We start from the raw sequence: 19,689 nt of genomic DNA, 5'->3' as shown, positions 1-19,689 counted from the left end.
CCCCTGTGCGTGTGCCTGAGGGAGAGGAGCTGGGCTGCTCGGGGCCACAACCCTGCAGCTTCTCTGTAGCCTGCTGCCTTTGCTTCCTTGGGAGGATGTGCTGATGGAGCTGAATGCCTCCTTCATTGCAAATTTCAAGGTTTGCTGAGAAAAATGGTGAGTGGAAATGATGGTTAAGCAGATGGTTTGCATTTCTGCGTCGCCTTTCTGTGTGGTTTCTCTGTCAGCTTCTGTTCTGCCACTGAAAAGAAGGGAGGAAAATGAAACACAGCCGCTTCCCTAAAGACATGAATAATGATTTTAACATTTTTTAATCAACTTTCTTTTTATCAAGAAAAGATGATGGATTTTAGCAAGAAAGGCGGAGTGGGAAAAAGCCTGCAGCTAATTCAACTTTTGGACACTGAAATGTTGAAAGGAACACATGTTTAAATTGCTTTTTTTTTCCTCTAGATTGAAGGTTACAAATGTGCAGCACAAAAATTTATTGTCTCAGCAAATTCAGCTGAATTTTACTTTTTATGTCTACAAGGAGACCAACCTGCTAAAAGGAGAAATGCAGGCTTTTCAGCAAAGCCCCATCCCATTTGGATTTGCATTTGGGCTGAATTATGAGCCCTTCAGGCAAAGGCAACTGCACAGCAGTAGCCAGAGGACGTGCCTGCTCTTGCTGTAGCCAGTTGGCCATTTGGTGAATGTAATACAACTGAAGCAGGCTGCAAGTTGTGTTTTTGGGGAGACCTGCATTTGTTGACCTCCAGCCTCAGGCTGAAGAAGTACTGTGATTTTTGGTATTCTGAACCCCTAAGATACATTGGGGTGGCTGATATCATAGACATAAAAGCATGAATCTGTTTTTTTCCACTTGTGTGTTGAGACTGGAGTGGCAAAGAAGCGAGAAGTTAGACAAGAAGCAACATGAGGGACAGTATTCAATGAGACAGTATTCAGTGAGAGAGGTGGGCCTTGTAGTTGTAGTTATGTCTGGATCCTTGCCTCAGCTGGATCCAGCTGTTTGTCTGGACCAGGCAGGACACCATCTCCAGGGGCCATGGATGACTCATATTGCAGTGCTGCCCTACCAGAGGGCACTTTCCAGTTGGTGTTGGTAGAGCTGGCTCCTGGGACCAGGAGATTTAGTGCCCTGTCTAGATGCCTCAAACAAAATGAAGGTTCATTTGAACTAGGTACCCTGACATAGATGCAAATGCATGTGAGAGTCTTGGTTTTTTTTTCTTTCCCTGAGATTATAGGGAAGAGGACAAAGAAGGATTTTTCTTCCTGTTTTTGTAGGCGGAAGCACATTACAAAGGGGTTTTTAGTATAAAAACCCAGACTGACAAAGGGTGTTGTGGCACTGTTTCTTACTTGCCAACTCTATATTTGTCTTTACCCCTTGAGTTATTTTTACTAGAGATAATTTGGTTACATCTGTTTTGCTCCAGTGAAGCAGAGATTTTGTGGATGGGCGTGTTGAAACTGGACTTTCAGACCCATCAACAGTTAGTGAAGTATGAAAAAGAGAAATGGTGCTTCCTCTGCTGTGACTCTCCTAACAATTGTGTGTCTGCTTGAGTCCTGACATCATCTAGTGAGGAGGTACCACTGGATTGGGAAGATCCCTGGGAAATAAACCTCTCTGATCAAACAGTATGGCAGGGCTGCTGCAAATGACTTTCTGTGCTTTTAAAGTGGCAGTAAAAGGGTGGAAGTGGAGCACATTTAGGCTTTTTTTCTGAGCTAGGAAGTCTAAGATAGTGATGTTCTCTCTAGGTTGGTGTTAATATTCTCTTCTGTATCTCTGTGCTTCTGCCATTCATCTCACCAGTGTGGGTTCAGCTAGATTGCAGCTGGAAGTGGATCAGCTGGTGTGTGAATGGCCTGCTGCAGGAGAGTAGCAGATGTGTTGGCACAGAGTTTCACAGGCTGTGTGAGCTTGCTCAGCCTGTGCTGAGAGCTGCCAGAGGCCACACCAGTGCAGCACGGAGCTGTGAGAGCCTCTGGGGCTCACTGAAGTGGCCAAATGCAACACTCACTGGAGCTGCACTGAGTGGGCATAGCTCAGTGTGACCTTGCATCTTCTTGGAAAACACTCTGTAAATTATACTTAGTTTAGCTAATGCTTTCCAAAAGTTGGTCACTTTAGAGGCTCCTGTGTGTATAGACTGCTGCATAGTCTTTTCCTTGGGATCTAAGGTATATTTCTGTTTGCCACAAAGTTACAGTTCCGCTCAAATTCTGGCAGAATGTGTAAAGGGGTGAACTAAACCCATGATTTTGCTGCTGCCTGTATTCCAATACATTTCCCATAAGGAATGAGACAGTCCTCTGGGATTGCTCAGTGCCAGGAACACCACTGCATCAAGAGGGGTCCCTGTGGAGTACAGACAATTGTTATCCTGGTTTATGACTTACTGGGAATCTTCAGCCTGGATTAGAAATGCTTTATTCTGTGAAATTGCAGCTTAATCGGAAGAGAAAGTTGGTTAGTTTTCCTTCTAAATGCTTTTTCAAGCATTTGAATAAAGCAGATGTTAACAGAAAACAGGTGGCTCTAACCACCTAGGGTAGAGTCCCCTCAGGTTTCAGTCACTGTAAAGTCATAATCCCATTGGTTCTCAAGGTCATCATAAAATTTCTGGGGAGAAGCAGTTGGAAACACTTGCATTTTCTGTGTAAAAATGCTTAAACTCTACCTTCCCTTAAAAAAACATTATAAAGCCTTTCAGATGTGCTATTAGGAAGACCAAAAAAGCAACTAGACAACCAAGAAGCAATCTTCCCCCAAGCCCCTATCTAATCAAGGTTCGTTTATGTTGTCAGGGAGCTCACAGTGCTTCTTTGCCTCTTGTAGCTGTCTTGACCATTTCAGTGAAGAGGTCAGGGACACAGAATTCCCCTTGCCATTCAAATGTATTTATTTTAAGGGTGACGCATTTGAGGAAGGACTACAACCGTTGCTTGTCTTTGGCCATAGATTGTTGCACAGAGAATATGAGCTTTGTGGTGCTGTATTCCTGAAGTAGTTGTGTGAACCTTAAATTTAAAACCAAAATGAAACAAATCCCCCTCCCCTTTCCCCTCGTGAATATGGTACAGAGGGGGAAATACCTGGTTACTCTTCATGCAGGGAGAAGAATGCTGTGCCTTCTAGGTTTGAGTGTTAGCTGAGCTCTTCTAAATTGCTTTGGGAGCTTGATGACTCCTGAACTGTGGTTCATTTGCTTTTCACTTCTGCTTTCCTCAGGAAGTAAGTGCAGCAGCAAATCAGGTGATTCACAGTGGAAAGTTTAAAGAGCAGAGTGGGAGCTGCTGCATACACCAACATGCCTCGTGGGACAGAAGCAGCAACACTCATTTCTCTGGATGTGGTTATTGACTGCAACAGGAGCTGCCAAATCTAAGAGCCCAGGTATGTCAAGAGATTTTATGTGAAAGCAGACAGAACAGACTGTGAAATGTTGAAGGAACCTGCAATATTGGTTGCAGCTGGTATGTTATGATAGGATTACTTTCAGTTAGTAAAGGTTTCAGTCAAAGTTCACCCTACACTGCAGTGCAAAGACAGCTTTCCCTAGGAAGTAGTGGAATTCCTGTTTCTAGCATTTACATTTATTAGCTGTCATAACTGTGTTTATTAAACAGTCATCTTGACTGCCAGTGGAAGAAGGGAGTATAAAGGAATATCACACTGGATTTTTGGGATGATCTGAGCTGTGTGTTTCTTATAGTCCGCAGAATCCTGTGATTTAATCATCAAGAAAAGTATGTTGGGATAAAAAATATTTAAAGCAGGTAGTCCTGGATCTTGGGGACTGATATTTTGCCCAGTATACCTCTTGTTATTGGAACAGCTGGTGTAAATAAGGAGGCCAATTGTAGTCTTTATTTTATATTCATGTACTTTTGGTGATTAAAGATTTCCATGTACACTCAACGAACATTTTTAAAGATACTAACTGTAAAAAGTGGATCAATTTTGGCCTGAATTTTGGTATGAGACTTGATTCTCATTTAGTCTTGGTGAAAACTGGGGTTTTTTTAATTTGAATGGGATCCTTCTATGAACTGCCAAGAGGGTTAATCACAAATAAATATAATTAGAATGTCATTAAAAAATCATGTTCGTTCAAATTGTAAGCTGCTAGTAACAGTATTCTGCTGGTCCTTCTGCCAGTTTTGGTCAAGCCTTTCTTCCCTTCTGTCTTTTCAGTCTGGAAAGACATAGCTAAATTGCTGTGTGATTTTACACAAGCTTTATTTAGAAAAAAAGGGAAAATGCATAATTAAGTTCCATTTTCTCTCTGTAACCTGACACTGCATTCTGAATGATACTATCAGATTTATCTGATTAATCTTCCCTTTTATATCTTTTAAAATATTTATTATTTAGAGAAATATTTATTATTTAGGATTTACTTTTTGTATAATTCTGAGACTTACCAAAAAGTATCTTATCAAACTTAATCAAGAATCAAACAAAAACTTAACAAAACTGAAATAAGCTATTAACTTACACTGAGGATCAGAACAAGCGATGGAATGTACAAGAGACAACATGTAAGAACTTTCCAAAATATCTAAGTTATCCTTAATACCAAAGATATTTGAATGCTGAACTATATGATTTTGGTTGGTCTAGAAGAGTAATTTTCCTACAAGATGAATAGAAAATTGAAAGGATTTAAAAGTCCTGATCAAGTTGTAGATGTAAGAAAAGGCTTCTAGGAGAAGTAATATTTAAAGCATATGGTGCAAGTAGAGTCAACAGACTAATATGGAGGACTGATACTTAGTGTGATATGGCTTTTGTAGTCTAAATAGTTGGAATAAATAATGAGGAATATCATCATCTTCCTTTTTCTTTCATGTAGTTTTGGAGATTAAAGTGTTTTTTATAGACTTTAAATGCCTTACATAGCCTGTTACAATTCCATCTTCCCTAATGAAGTTGTTTGTGAATATCTGGTTGTAAGAGTTTCTGTGGAGCTGGGAGGAACTTTTTCATGACATGGATTCATAGAGTGAACACTTTGAGAGGCTGTCCTTGCTTGCTTTAACTGTGCCACCAACAAGAGAGGCCCTCTCAGTCAAGTATAAATAGAAAGAGAAAACTGGTAAACACTGCAGAACAATGCAGTGCAGCTCAGAGGGTTGAGTCATCAGTCACTGATCTTCTTCTGAGCCCAGTGGAAGCACTTCATTTCACCTCTCTGTGACTTAAGTTTCACCATTTGTAGAATGCCTCTTGTACAGCACTTTGGGGTTCTCTATGCAGAAGACCATGGTGAATGTAGGCACTGGAGTCAGTTCCCTGTTAGCATTGATTTAGGCTGAACAGAGTAGCTTCCAAGGTGAGAGGAAGGAATTCCTTCCCTGAGGAAGAGAATGGCTTTGGTATTTGGGATGCAAGTTGAGCTTCACTGAAAAGATAATTGAACTATCACCGAAGCTGCTAGAGCAGCACCCAGGCTTTCTCAACCTGCATACTTACAGCTTCAGGATGACTCAAGTGGGTCAAAATCACAGAGTTAAGTATAACATATGACAAATGTAACTCCCACACAGTCACGAGGAACAGAGTCTTCCCCTTTACTCTGTGCAGTCACCACACTTCTTCATCTCATAGGGCTTGTTGTCTTAATACAGATAATTAAGGACAACAATAGCAACAAAACACAAAATGTTGTGGAGGTACAAAGTTCTAGACTGACTTTTCCTTGGGGACTGATCAAAATGACACAGGCATCCATCTCCTAGCAAAGAACAGAGTATGGGCTGTGGCAACATGTTAGCCTGTGGTGTAGTATGAGGGATCAGCATTTGCATCTAAGCAGAGGCGTCTGCTGGGACCATTGTCTTGCTGCAGGTGGTGTGATGCACAGTGACAAAATAAATGCCCTGCCCTCCATCTCTGTGGTACAGAGCTACTGAAGGAGTGTGGAAGTGAAACTGTTTCATCTGGCACGGAGTGGGCACAATGCAAGCAGTAAACTACCTGTGTAATGGATGGATGATGAAGGAAGAGAATCCTAAATGCAGTTCTAGTGTTGGCTCATAATTCTAAACCAGGCTCGTAATACTGTCTTTTAAAATTTATTTTAATGTATATATGTATTGGTAGTGCAGATCAGACTTAGATTTTTAGTTATGTTTGCTTTTTTGGCATTTTTATTAAAATGGTGGAATGGCAGCCACAGAGACACTGTAGAGAAAGAACCTATTTCACAGAAACGAAGGTGAATTGGTGCTTTTCTTTGAGAGGGTAATGATTTGTTAAAGAAATTTTTGAGCTCTCAAAAAATGATATACTTGGTAAATAAAGTGAGCTACATTCATCTTGGTGACAACTCCCATCTGCCCACCCACTCCTGTCGTAGTCTCAGGAGTAGTCAGACAATGACCCAGACTCCAGTGAGCACGTGGATGACTGATGGAAACTGGAGAAGCCTGATCTCTGTTGGTGTAAATGTTGTCATGATGTAGGCTCAGCATAGCAGGGTGAGCTCTCAGAAGGCTGTGGCACAGATCTAGGGCTGAGTGACTCCCCAGAACACCATGGACAAAAACATGGCTGGGAAGTATATGAGAGGATTTGGGGCTGAGATAAGGGTACCAGAAGGATTCCTCGATATGTAGTGCAATGTGGACCTATTTTAATTTTGATGGACATGAGAGTGCCAGAAGCACCATGCTCCCTCATTGTGGCATATCTGCTTCTGTTTACAGGATCAGCAAAACAAGTAGTGTTTTGTGAAAATACCCATTGTACAGAGCTGTACATTTGCCACAAGGAAGAGCTGAATGTTGCTGCCTCTTTGGGCCAGAACACCTCTGTGAAGAATCTTTGGCTTTTCCACACAGCTACTATTCCAGATGGGCTTCAGTCCCACTCTAGGTGGGGAATTTATCAATGATATTGCTGCTAGATTTAGCACCCATATTCAATGAAATGTGTAACCTAGCTCTTGGCTAGTGCTCTTCTGTTGCAGATCTGCTGATAGTAATAGTTACAACTTGTTTTACAGTTGAGGTGACTCAGGTACAAGGGAGAGGATCTGACTCTGTGGCAAAGCTGGGGCTGGAATCCAGATTTGCTGTGTGGTTCACTGGTTTGTTCTGCCAAAGCCCAGATCAGTTGTGTAGCACATGCATACATCTCATGGAAGAGAGCTTGTTCATGCAATTGCAGGGCAGTAATGTTCTTGTCCAGGAGCACGCTGCTTTGCCATCAAAATTGGAAAAGTGTCAGTGACTGGGAGTGTTTCCATATTTCTAAACTCTAACTCCAACAGTTAAAACTGTCAGTCTAATTTCTTGGGAGAACTGACTGGTAAGAAGTGTAAATAACACAGTATATTTGTGTGGTCTCATCTCAGCATGAACAAAGCAGCTGAACCCATGGGGCAGCTGGAGGATTCACCTAACAATGCAGGACAGCAAGAGCAGAACCCTGATGGAGACACAGCAGAAGTGGTGGAGCAGCCTGCACACAGCAAGGACGAGCTACCTCAGAGCCATACCCTCCTATGGGAGACTCTAAGCAAACAGTTTGTAGAATATGAACAAGTCGTTCCATTTCTCAACCCAGAGGATCAACAGAGAAGACTGCTGGAATTTCTTCCCCTCTTCTTAAAGGTTTGTTCTCTTTATTGCCTTTGGTGCAGATCCCAGTTTGAGTTTCTTATGTCCTATCCATTCTGTGGTCACTTAAACAGCTAGTGTAGTTAGTGATGCAGGATCCCTTTAGGTGATAAATTCTTTTACTCCATTGGGCGCCTGGAGAAGCAGTTTCTTGTCCTCCTTTCATCTACCTTACCTGCTAGATTTTTATGAAAAAAGCACATAAGGGAGCACTGCTTCACTTTCCTGAGTGGCTAAATTCAATTCTTGAGATCAAGGAGTGAGCCAGTCATCTTACGAAAGTGAGTACCCTGTGAAGAGGTCACTTCATGTCTGCCTCATCTATTTTATTACTTAGTGGGGACTGAGCACAGTTTCATTCTGGGAAAATGTGGCTGTGGCATGCAACCACAGAAATGAAGGTGTACAGCCTTAAGATAGAATTTTGGGGTTAATGACAATGCTGATGTCTAATTTTAGTGTTTGTGAGAGGAGTTGGGTGAGACATGAGGAAACCATGGAGTGAGAAGAGGAAGGGCATATCATGGGTGAGGGACACAGCTGAGAACTAGAACATTTTAGTTAGCAGGCTGCCCTAGAGCTGCCATCAGCCAACAATTTCTGAGATGAACATATTGAAAGGTGAAACTAGAAGAGCTCTGTAATGAATGGGAGCCTTATGGGTTGGTTTTCTTTGCTAGAGTCTTTGGAATATACAGGAAACTTCTTGAGTGGATCATACAGAGACAGAATGGCAAAGCATATGCTGAGTGAAGCAAAAAACCTGACTTATTTTTAAATGTTCAGTGACTATGTACAAGTACAGAATTTTTTTCTTGGATTACTTTGGGTATTTATGGGCATCGGATCTGCATTTTTACACTCTCACTGTGTCTTTCAGAAAGAGAATAAAACCTTCTCTTTGGTGAAACTATATTTTAATGATGGCATATTTCAGGTGTCTGTACTTGTGAGTTCTCAGTGCTCTTGAGTGATGGAACTCAGAGCTGTCTGATCTTTACCTAGCTGAGTTGGATTTCTGAAATAGAAGTAAGTGGGTAGGTGAGGAAAGAAAAAGTTAATGCATGGTCACTGTTTACATGGGAGCACAGTGAGGCATAAAAAGGGATACTCTCCTTTTTGAACCGAGTGTGTAGGAAAATCACTGTACTCAGGGCTGTGACATCTTTGGTGTCCATGACAGTAAAGCAGGAATAACTTCCTGATAGTCATAAACATTTCACTTAGGTTGATGGAGAATGAAACTTTGATGCTTGTAAGTTCTGCTGTAAGCATAATGAAATCATTGTAGTAAAAAAATTGTGGTTAGATGAGATTATATATAACATCTTTAGATATACTGATCCTTCACTAAGTATGAGAAGCAAGAATGCTTTTAGTGTGGTGATAATTTTTGGAGTAAAATTTTCAAAGAACTGAGAAAGTTGTTAGAGAACAAGGGTGATAAAAGTTACAAAATCCAGAAGTCTTAGGAACTAAAAATTGGACAGCAAAGCAGTAAATTCTCACATGTCACAATAAATAAGCAAATAAATTTTAGTACCAGTACTTTAAGGTCAAAGGACAGCTGTTCCCAGGAGGCAAGATGAGTATTGCTGAGGGACTGGCAATGTTGTACATATCCATATCCATATCCATCATTAGTTTCCTTTCTGTTGGGTGAACTTCACAAGTCTTAGGGTTGTAGAAACAGATTTCCTGAATTTCAGTAATGCTTGCAAAAAGGGGCATTAAAATTCTCAAAGGAAACTTTGCTACCAAATATATTCATAATGGAGAAGTGAATTTTTCATTAGCTTAACACTTGATTTTGTGCCCTAGGTGTGAGATTCTTCCTCTACACTTTTCTTAGGTATGCTAGTGGAGCTGTGCACTGCTTTGTAGGTGTTTAGGTCCAGAAGTGTGACTAGAGCATTTTGGCTTTGCATTATTCATTTAAGAGTACATTGACTAAATCCTTTAGATTTAGTCATCCTGTCCTTCCCCACATGGCTTTTACTCCCTTTATATACCAGCCTTCTGCTGGCTTGGGGAAATGCATCTCAGTTTGAATTCTACATGTTGTGAAGTTCTAACAGAAACTACCTCATTTCCCCCTCTTTAACAATGGACTATGTGAGTCCTCTCTCTCCTTGGAAGATCTTTCTCTTGCTTTTACTTTCCTGTTTCAATCATGCAGATGCCAGTGCATCTCTGCCTTTTTGCTTTAGAGTGCTTTACCTCTTACTCAGCTGGCTGCAGAGAGGGGTCACCAAGCAGGAGACACCTGGGGTGTGGGGGCTTGTTACTCACTGATACTGCTTGTTGTAGAAGGAAAAGGTGTGGGAGGTAAATGTCAGCCATCTGATCATGATTCAGGCCTGGGCAGGGAGTAATTTTAATGTGCCTTCTGTATCTTCCCTCTTGGTGCCTCAGAAAGTATCAGAACGTTCTATTACATGGCTGGCTTTTGAGCTAGCATCTCTCCATGAACCACGGAATAGGAAGGGCAGATGGTAACAGCAGACACAGGGAACTTGTAGCAGAATCTTAAATACGTAGAAACATGTTTAAGAGGAAGAAAGAAAATCAGATTACTTTGATACCATATTATTTGAGTTCAGGCAGATGTCTTACGATGGAGTCAGGTTGATATGCTTCCAGATATAGACTTTTAATGGGCTCAGACATGAATATGAAATTAATTAGGTCTGTTCCTAAAGGACAGTGCATTCTGAAGATTTGTGTCTGGCCCTCAGGAAGAGCACTGACAAAAATCAAATCAGAATATTAGTGGCCTGCTTTGTAGGGAGGTGGACTAGTAGCATTGCTATGAACATTTGATTACTGCTCTCTGCTGTGTATGGTCTGAGCTTCTAAAACTTGTCCTGCTCATTCTGTTAGCAGAAAAGTGAGTATAGCAAGGCCTTTCTGAATTGTTAAGAGGATGTTCCTCTTTAAGGGAGAGGGGCAGAAATCTCTCACTGCTTTCTTCTGAAAAAGGGCATAACTTAATGACAAACATTGTATATTTTTAAGTGACTGTTTCTCATCATTGTGTTTACCCAGTTTGCTTCTGTTCTTTACAGATCTTCCCTCCCTTCTGCTTCAGAGGTGGAGGGATTGGTGGATCTTGCTTCTGCAACTGAGTGTCTCTGAAAGTAACTTATGGTCAAAATCTGAAAAAAAATAGTTTGCTTTTAATATTATTGACTGACTGATGAGAATTAATAATAGGCACACTGTGCAATTGCATTTCACTCTTGTAGCACAGTAAGAAGAGTTGGGTGCATTTTGTTTATTGACTGCAGTAAAATGAAGTAAAAACTAGGTGCTTGCCTGATTACTGAGATGACTGACACTTTGTCCACAAGCTGCCATCTGTGATGAAAGAAATTTAAAGCAATAGTGGGGGAGGAAATAATATTTGTGGAGGATCTTCATTTATGAAGAGTTGCACTGATTTCTTGGCAGAAAGTATTATGGGATATCGGTTCCAATTTTTTTTTAGGAAGACATATGTAATTTTTCTTCCTTTAATCATTGGGGCTTACAGCATTATTTTTTAGAGCTTCTAAAAGGAGGAGACTTTTGTAAAAAAAATCTTTCAAGGTTGCTGGGGACAGAGGTATATCAGACTGATCTTTAGAGGTGAATGCTGAACTGTTGCTAATACATAAATGTGTGTATCATCAGATGTTTTACATAAAAGAATTGGCACCTGATTCTTGGATACTGGTTGGGTGCAACAGTATTAGTCTGCTGGAATATTTTCTTTCTTGATCTTTAATTTTTTCCCCCAGAGGCAGAGCTAAGAAACATTTAAGATGGGTTTGTTTGTCAGACTCAGGGAATCAATATGTCTTACTGTTGTTTATCTAGTAAGTTTTGTACTTAATTGCTTGTCCATTCTTGAACAAGTGAGTTATAAATTTATTTATAAATTGTTTATAAACTTGTCTATAAATTTGCATTTCTTCAGGGTGTTTGTCATATTTTGAAAGGGGCTACTGTAATTTTGATTCAAATAATTAGTGACACAGTGTATGACCAACATTTACATTGTTTGGATTGTATTCAGTGTAGAAAATACTGTAAAAGCTCTCTAGGAGGTGCATTACATGATTCAAAAGGTAGTTCCAACTTGACTTTTGTATCTGTAGTGTCATCCTCCTGTCTGTCTGAGAAATACTGCTTAATGGACTATACTGACTAGGGCAGGAATTTTATAGAGGAGTGTTATCCTTATGCTCCTTTATTTATATTTGCTAGTTTTTGTCAGTCTACCAAAGAGATGATGTGTCAGAGACTTAACAGTTACACTTGGATTTCAGGCCTGGGAACAATCTGCTGGAGAAATCATATTACCCAACATTCAGCTGCTAGCCAGTGAGGTTTCCAAGCTTCTGACTAAAGAAATTAAGAGGAATCTCAATGGCAAACCTGCAGGTAATGATCCCATACCATATCCATTGGATCCAGTTATTCTTGAAATGAGTGTCTCTCAGTTGTACTCTGTGCTGGAAATAAAGGGGGAACAGGAAAATGCTCTATGTAGCAAGCCAGACATTTTAGTGGTGTATGGTAACACTGATTTGAGGTGATTGCACTGAAGATTTGGCCTTTTATGCCATGCTGATCTCCAATTTGGAATTTTTGTAGCTGGCAGTGTGTGATGTATAATGCATATAAAGATTAGGTTATACACTATTCTGAGGAGCTTTCTTAAATGAGAAAAACATTTCTAACCGCATATGGCATTCCTGGTGGCTGTTGTACATTCTTTGTGCTGTCAGCTGCCAGGCTTCATGAAACTGAGCTGGTATTCTTGGTGAAATTTGTCAGTTTGAAACATGTTGTTTATATGAACTAAGCTTGATGCTGAATCAAAATCATTTTATGTTTTTCTGTTTACTTTAGTGGACTCCTGCTACTGTAATGTTGTTAAATTTGTCAGATGTGTTAAGAAAGCATAAATGCAGCATTTTCATCTTTCACTAAGAAATTAAAGTTTAATGTTTCTGTGATAACAGAGGAAGCGCGTCTGGCTTTGGAGCAATTCCTGCAACAGAAAGGGGAAGCAGGAGATGGCTATTTACTCCTGAAATCGGTGTATGTGCTCTTACAGACTGACTTGGTAAGAGAAAGTACTGCAAAGCATGTTCCCCTTTTTATTTCAGAGAAATTGTGTCGGCACCACAGCGGTGGAACACCCAAGTCTCAGTATTTGCATTATCCCTAATATTGTGAGCTTCAGCATGCCCAAGGTATACAGTTAAAGGACACACCACCAGGTTTGTAGGGCAGGCTTTTCTAAAAGAGAGAAGTAAGAATTTTGTGCTTTTTAGTTTTGATTATCAGACAGATGGTTTTCCTAGTGTTTCTCTGCTTTTTCCTCCCCATTGTGTATCTTTTTATGTATTCTGTATCAATCTAGCTTACATATCAAAAATATGAATAGTAAGAATCTGCCTGGTAATAAAGTGGTTGACTTTTCATTCCTGATAGCCTCTCACTTTGAAGTGTTTCAAAAACTCTACTTGTACAGCCATCCCAAATGCAGGCTTGTGTCAGGAGTACATCCTGCTAATGGACATCTGTAATGTGTTTATCTGTGACATTTAATAAGTTTGTTAATGAGTTTGTCTTAGTCTTTCTTGTTCAAAAGACACAAAAATGAAATCTTACTGTCAGATTACAGTGGCTATGTTCTGTGTCATAAGGAGCTCTATAAAATTATATATATCATCATATAAAGCTAGTCACAACATGAAGTTTATGATGAGACTTGTGTTTTTCACAGATTAAGATGCTGCCATTTTTTCTAGCACACATACTCACAAAACTTCATTTCACAAACCTCATTCTTCTGTTAGTTTGGTGCTGATTTTTGTTATGATTACTGTATAAAGATGGGAAGAAACAAAATGTTGAGAAACACTGTGAAGAAACTGCCACTTGCATTTATAAAACCTATAATTACAAGTGTGTGCAGTCATTCAATATGTCAAAAAAAGTGAAGGCATTATAGGTAAGCTGCTATGCTGAATCAAGGAGGGAATGGAGAATTCATGCTTTCAGCATTCCAGGCCTCCGTGGCTGCAGAGTGTCCTGGAAAGTAATGGTAAAGGGGACACTGTCTGTCCCTGGCCTCACTGTTGGATCAGCTGCTGGTTAGTTTGCAGGCTCTGTGACTGCAGTTCACGCCTGCAGGTCTCCGTATGCAGGACAGAGTACTTCTGCCAAAGCTGTAGTTCAGCTGGAACAAGAAGTCCTGGGAAGAGCTACAGCAACACATAGTGTAATTCTGCCAAGTGGATTTTACAGCTATAGTATGTGACTGCCAGTCTTGTGTGTTACTTACTCTTACTCTACAGCACTCATGAGAATAAAATGCTCAAGTAGGTCTTTCATCTGCCATGACAATAATCAGTGTGTAGAAACACAAGGAAACTCTGGTCAGCTTTTGGAGGGACTGATCTTATTTTTCCTACTTAGAGAACTATGTGGAACATTATTGGATCTGGACTTCCAGCTGCTCTGATGCAATGCCTGTACATTTTCTTTACTGTCCCTCCAAAGAAAACCAGTGATGACAGAGAGACAAGTGAGGATGATGCCCAAACTCAGGAAATGCTTGTTAAGGTGAGATGTACATTTGGGGGTTCATTTGCCCTGGGTACTCAGATGTTCACTTAGGCTCTTAGCTGTTCATTTGATTCAAACTGCCAAAAAAACAGTAAGCTTGGACTGCAAAACATTGAATAAACACCAGGAGCCATATAAAACATATAAACTATCTCTTACTTTTTACTAAAAAAACCAACATGACCTTAAGTGGGAAAAATCCATTAAGAATATCCTAGTGGTAGTTTTAGTTGTTCATTTCACTGCATCCTTTCTCCTGGCATTGGTATCAAGCTCATAATCTCCTTCCCCAATGGATTTGTCTTCATCTCCTGTTTATCTCTAGAGGTGTTTATTGTAACTGATGTTTGTTTGCTTTTCAGATAATGCTTAACATGTACAAAGAGGAACAAGGTGTAGAGGAACTTCTGACAGCTGATAAGCTTCAGTCATTAATTATAGCAACTTCTTCTCTGTGGGACCAGTGCAGCCAGTCTTGGAAAATACCTACAGGCCGTGTGCTGAGAACAATTTCAAAGGCTCAGACCAAAACCAGCATTGTGTACCTACAAGGTTTGGTTTAGTAAATTAGCTTCTCCTTTCCTCATAGCTCCCCTGAGAAAGAATTACCAAAAAGATTTGGAAAGCTCCCCAGGATAGATTACATCACCTGTAAAATCCCTTACATCATCCAGTGTCTATTGCAAAGCATAGGCTCCTGACTTAGAAGAGAGGAGCTTTGTTTTGCACTGATAGCCATCTGGAAAATGAGGGTTTTTTTAACATAAAAAACCCCCCAAATTACAGGCAAATGCCAATCTCACTTAATCACACTGATGTAGGCAAGAGGAAGATGTATTATGTTTTTTCTTAAGTTGTGTGACTCAGTCTGTGAGGCTGAGATTCATGAACACTAAATACAAGGCTGGGGGCACTGTCAGAGTAATGGTATATTTTGGTACAACAGCATGGTTGGTTAAGTCCTCATTTCTTTCTAGGCTTTGTTAGTTCAAGCAATTTTTTTTTCTTATTAAGAAGTGCAAAGGCTACAAGACTCAATTTTTTAGAAGTGAAAAAATAGTTTTATAATGCACAAAATGCCATCAGTATTCCATGTCACGGAGTAAATGCATATAAAAATTTTGGCTTCCTGAGTGAGATGGAAAGAACTATTTGGACATTTTGAAGCTGCCCTGGAAGGACTGGCCATGAGATTAGACAAGAAAACTAAGCTTCATTCCTCAGAGCAAAATGTGTGTGCCCCATTACATATGCTTCATTGAACAAAGAATTAATCTGTGAACTCTGCACAGAATGTGTGATTGACTTAGTATGAGGCAATGAAATCTATTAATTTTTGTTTACCTTGTACTCAGAGAGCTGGATTCAGTATGTATGGATTTTGGTAAGTTGGGGGGGTTGAAAGCTTGTACTCCTGAGATTAAATCAGTTTCTGGTAGTAAAGCAAAGAAATGCATGTACATTTTAAAGCCAGCAATGCTCTTCATGCAGCTTCTGAAATGAGTGCTATATTCATATATCCTCTTTTCTTTTCTTTGTAGAAAAACAGTTATCTGACTCCTGTTTTACTGGGAAATAACTTCAAATTTGTTTAATTTTTGTTAGCAACTTTAAACTCATTGACTGTCAGTTCTTAAATACCTGTTGTATTTTTTTCCACAGCTGTTGACTGCATTAAAATAGCTGTTCAGAATCTCTTTACACTGGCTGATACATTGCCTGCTTGTGACGTGTGTGAAGCTGCCAGTATTGTGTTGTGCTTTGTGAAAGATTCTTATCCTGTATCATCAGCTTTATTAACAGAGTTTGAAAATAATGATGGCTACCAACTCCTGCTAAAAATTTTACTCAGGTAAGAGAGGTTTTTAGTAGGCTTCTAGAGGATGGTAAAGCTTAATTTTCAGAATGCACAGTGTTCTCTTAAAATATGAGTCATATAGGTAACTGTGTGTGGATGCAAAGCATTGCTATATTAGAAAGGAAAGCAGTACATAACTTTTACTACTTAAACTGTAACAGAAGGAGACCGGTAAAGGGGAAGTTAGTTTGCAGGTGGGATGGAGACTTTTTGAACACAAGACAAGGTTTCTTCATCAATTAGTATTACAGAGGATGTATGTCAGAGACATTTGTCTGGGTTAAGGTGAGCTTTTAATCCCGGAATGCAGTCAGCTGGGGAGGGAAACACCATCTCCTTGCTGTGCAAAAACAAGCAAACAAAACCCACCCAAACTTAAATCTGAAATGTTTACATTCTTCAGAACCCAGATGAGCATAAACATGTCATGAAAAATCCCCACTAGCTATCCTAATCCAAAGTACAAAGCAGAATCTGTTACTCTCCTTGTCAGCTTGTGTTGTCACACCAGGCTGAGTTTCTCTGACATCATTTGAAGAGAGCATTTCCAGATGTTTTTGTTTCCATTCTGGATTTGTCTGTTCTTGTACTATTTCTCCAACACTTGTGAGAACTTTAGTCCCTGAAAAACAACTGAGGTGGGGAGGGTATTTTGGATCTAGAGGATTGTAAATGGAATCATGAAGTCAAAGATATCTGTGAGTGACTATGCCTGTTCATGATGTTTGAATAGCACAAAATTTTTAATTTATGATTGGAAAAATATTTGTGTTTTTCTGGCAGTGTTTTCTTTAGCTATCAGAGATTTCCCTTGCAAATAAACTGTGTTGAGATGTATATTTCTGATTAAATTCTAGCCATGTTAGCGCAGGAAACACAGAATCTTTTTCAGTAAGGGCTATAAATGTCCCCAGACTTTTCAACTGATGTAACTAGGCTGAAGAGACAGAAATAACAGATGCTCAGGGCTTCAGATTAGTCTTCATTCCCAGATACCCTCTTCTCTGATGTTTAGAACTTTTTCTTCAGGTAAAAAAACCAAAACAAAACAACCCAAAAACAAACAAACAAACAAACAAAACAAAACAAAATAACACCAAAAAACCAAAACAACTTTGCTAATAGCATTCTTTGAAAGAGAACATTTACTCTCTTTTTTCTTTTTCACATCTAGGTGAAATCAGAAAATTTTGTTGTTTTCTTCTGAGATTTTTCTAACCTAACAGTGTCAGTCTATTTCTCTGCCACTAACCCATGTCCAGATGATGCAGTTTTCCTTAAGAATTGACCCATCTGAGAATTACAGAATAAGATGATGTGATAAGCAGCTCTCTGTCCTTTGATAGACTGTCACTTCAGTCTATGAACCATGGCAAATCTGGGGTGACATTTCAAACTATTTCCTTACTTAGGAGAGACCTGCCATCTTCATGTCATGATTCACAAAGCCCAGGGAATGTAATATTTTTACCCTCCTCAGGGCTGAGATTTTTCTGTTATTTATCTGTTAGCAAGTCCTATATCTTGCCAACCATATGGCCATCTTTTTATTTGAAGTGTGTTTTAATTATTTGATTTCTCACAAAGTTTAAATTTTTATTCCCCAAATCAGACTTTTTTTTTTTTTTTTTTTTTTTTTTGAGGACACACAACTGGACTAAGTTGAAGCATTTATCTTCCTTTTGTTTAGAAGACTCATTCAGTGTCAATTCAGTTTCCTTCAGTCTGTAGGTTTTATTCTGACTCAGCGTGCCACTGTGGTGTGGGTTATTCTGCGTGGCTCCTGTGTGCTCCATACCAGATGATGTGCCCAAAGTGTTTGTATAATTAAGGCATGAACATGTGACTGTCCTGAGTTTTGTTCCTAGATGCGAGGGTTTGCAGCAAAATGAAGGACACCCCTATCTGGATGAGATCTTGGACATGCTGACTTGCCTCACAACCTGTGGAAAAACTGAACTGAAAGTTTCTGGCAATATTGTACACCCGCAGTTGCCACACTTTGATTTTGAACAGACACAGTCCTCGGGTACAGTATATGTGTGCACAGGTGGCTGGGTAGGTGGGCCACAGGAAAATGAAACTCTATTCATTTTATGTCTTAATATGGAGGAAAGGAGTATGATTGGCATCTTCACATCTATGTGTCAGTGCTGCAGGAGCCTGAATGCCACCTACATCAAAGTGAAATGACCGTGTCAGCCCTGGGGTCTGATCCAAGCTCAAGAATATGCCTCCCAATCACATCTCTTATGTCTGTTGCTCTTATTTCCACTTTCAGCTGATTTAATATTATAGTTAGGGTGCTTGCAGACTTAAATGACACTCATGTAAAAATTATCTCACCTGGGTTTTTTCCACCCCCTGCAGGAATGACAGTGAAAAACCTCCAGCCCTTTCGGGTGTTACAATCCATTTTCCAGAGAAGTAATGATCAGCACTTGTGTGGAAGAATCTTGGCAGCAATTGGTACCATATGGGCTTGGGACAGAGTGAACTTCTTTCTTCTGGAATGGACACTGCAACCTATCAACCAATTCACTGACATAATTCATTTCAAACCACACCCTGTCCAAGTCCAGTTCTTCAGACTGGTGGAGTCCATAGTCCTAGACCTGTCCTATGTCCCCCATGAGATTTTGAAGAAAGTTCAGTATTTGATAAAGGAAAACATAGTGCCATTTTGCACCTTAACAGCTCTCCAGTGCCTTCTCAGTATGACCCAGAAGGACCTATTATTTAGTGATATTTTCCGTGACTCTGGGCTCTTAGGCCTACTGCTGGCACTTTTGAGGAAGGAAGCCAAGATCCTGAGGAAGTCAGGTACAAATTAATGCCACTCACAATGACCATTGAAGCAGGCAGATCATTAGGAACAAATAACCCCTTTCTACAGTTTGTGTTGTTGTGGGGTTTTTTTGTGGGGTTTTTTTTGTTTGGTTTTTTGTTTGTTTGTTTGTTTTTGTGGGTTTTTTGTTTGTTTTGTTTTGTTTTGTTGGTTTTTTGGGGGTTTTTTGGGGTTTTTTTTGTTGAGTAGCTAGATTTTGTCTTCAAGTCAACTGGCCTAAATTTGACACATAAGCTGGGTCTTCCCTGAACTCTTTGATGTTTATTGTTCTGTTCACTAGCCTAAACAGCTCTGGGCTTTTCTTTGCTAGTGTATGTTGAATTATTCTGGGTAGCACCCTTCAGCCCACACTTTTAAACAGATCTTAATTTGGGGTTCTCTAGAATGTGAGCTTGAGATTGGAGTAAGAAAAATTCTTCCTTTCATTTCTTCAAATTGTAACATAATTTTTAATATACTGACAGCTGGAACTCATCTGCCTGGTCTAAAAGAAGGCACTGAGAAGGAATTAAACGTTGTGATGCTGAAGATGGTGGCTGCCCTTACAGCAAGGTCTGTGAGGAACACAGGTAAGGAATTACATATGACTGCATTACCTTAATGATATTTGGTGGTAAGTGGCCATGATCTTAAGGAGCACCAATGAATTTTCTAACTTTTGTGTTTCAGTCAAAAATGGAGGAAAAAAGCTAGAAGTGTAGGGATAACTGTG

General features: G+C 39.8%; 1 protein-coding gene across 1 annotated transcript in view; it reads left to right on the top strand.

The window, feature by feature from the left end:
- The first annotated feature begins 3,312 nt into the window (after positions 1 to 3,312).
- WDFY4 (WDFY family member 4) overlaps positions 3,313 to 19,689 on the top strand; it is a 115,463-nt gene continuing 99,086 nt past the window's right edge. The window contains exons 1-10 of the mRNA XM_063405700.1: positions 3,313 to 3,412; positions 7,380 to 7,638; positions 11,958 to 12,072; positions 12,657 to 12,760; positions 14,122 to 14,268; positions 14,634 to 14,823; positions 15,934 to 16,123; positions 17,998 to 18,158; positions 18,500 to 18,952; positions 19,442 to 19,546. Coding sequence (XP_063261770.1) covers positions 7,381 to 7,638; positions 11,958 to 12,072; positions 12,657 to 12,760; positions 14,122 to 14,268; positions 14,634 to 14,823; positions 15,934 to 16,123; positions 17,998 to 18,158; positions 18,500 to 18,952; positions 19,442 to 19,546 — 1,723 coding nt within the window. The 5' untranslated portion in view covers positions 3,313 to 3,412; position 7,380. The remainder of the gene's footprint in view (positions 3,413 to 7,379; positions 7,639 to 11,957; positions 12,073 to 12,656; positions 12,761 to 14,121; positions 14,269 to 14,633; positions 14,824 to 15,933; positions 16,124 to 17,997; positions 18,159 to 18,499; positions 18,953 to 19,441; positions 19,547 to 19,689) is intronic.

This window comes from Prinia subflava, chromosome 9 (assembly GCF_021018805.1).
Source record: "Prinia subflava isolate CZ2003 ecotype Zambia chromosome 9, Cam_Psub_1.2, whole genome shotgun sequence".
Classification (NCBI taxonomy): domain Eukaryota; kingdom Metazoa; phylum Chordata; class Aves; order Passeriformes; family Cisticolidae; genus Prinia; species Prinia subflava.
Note: the sequence above shows the minus strand (reverse complement) of the source record. Positions and strands in the feature narration are given on the sequence as shown.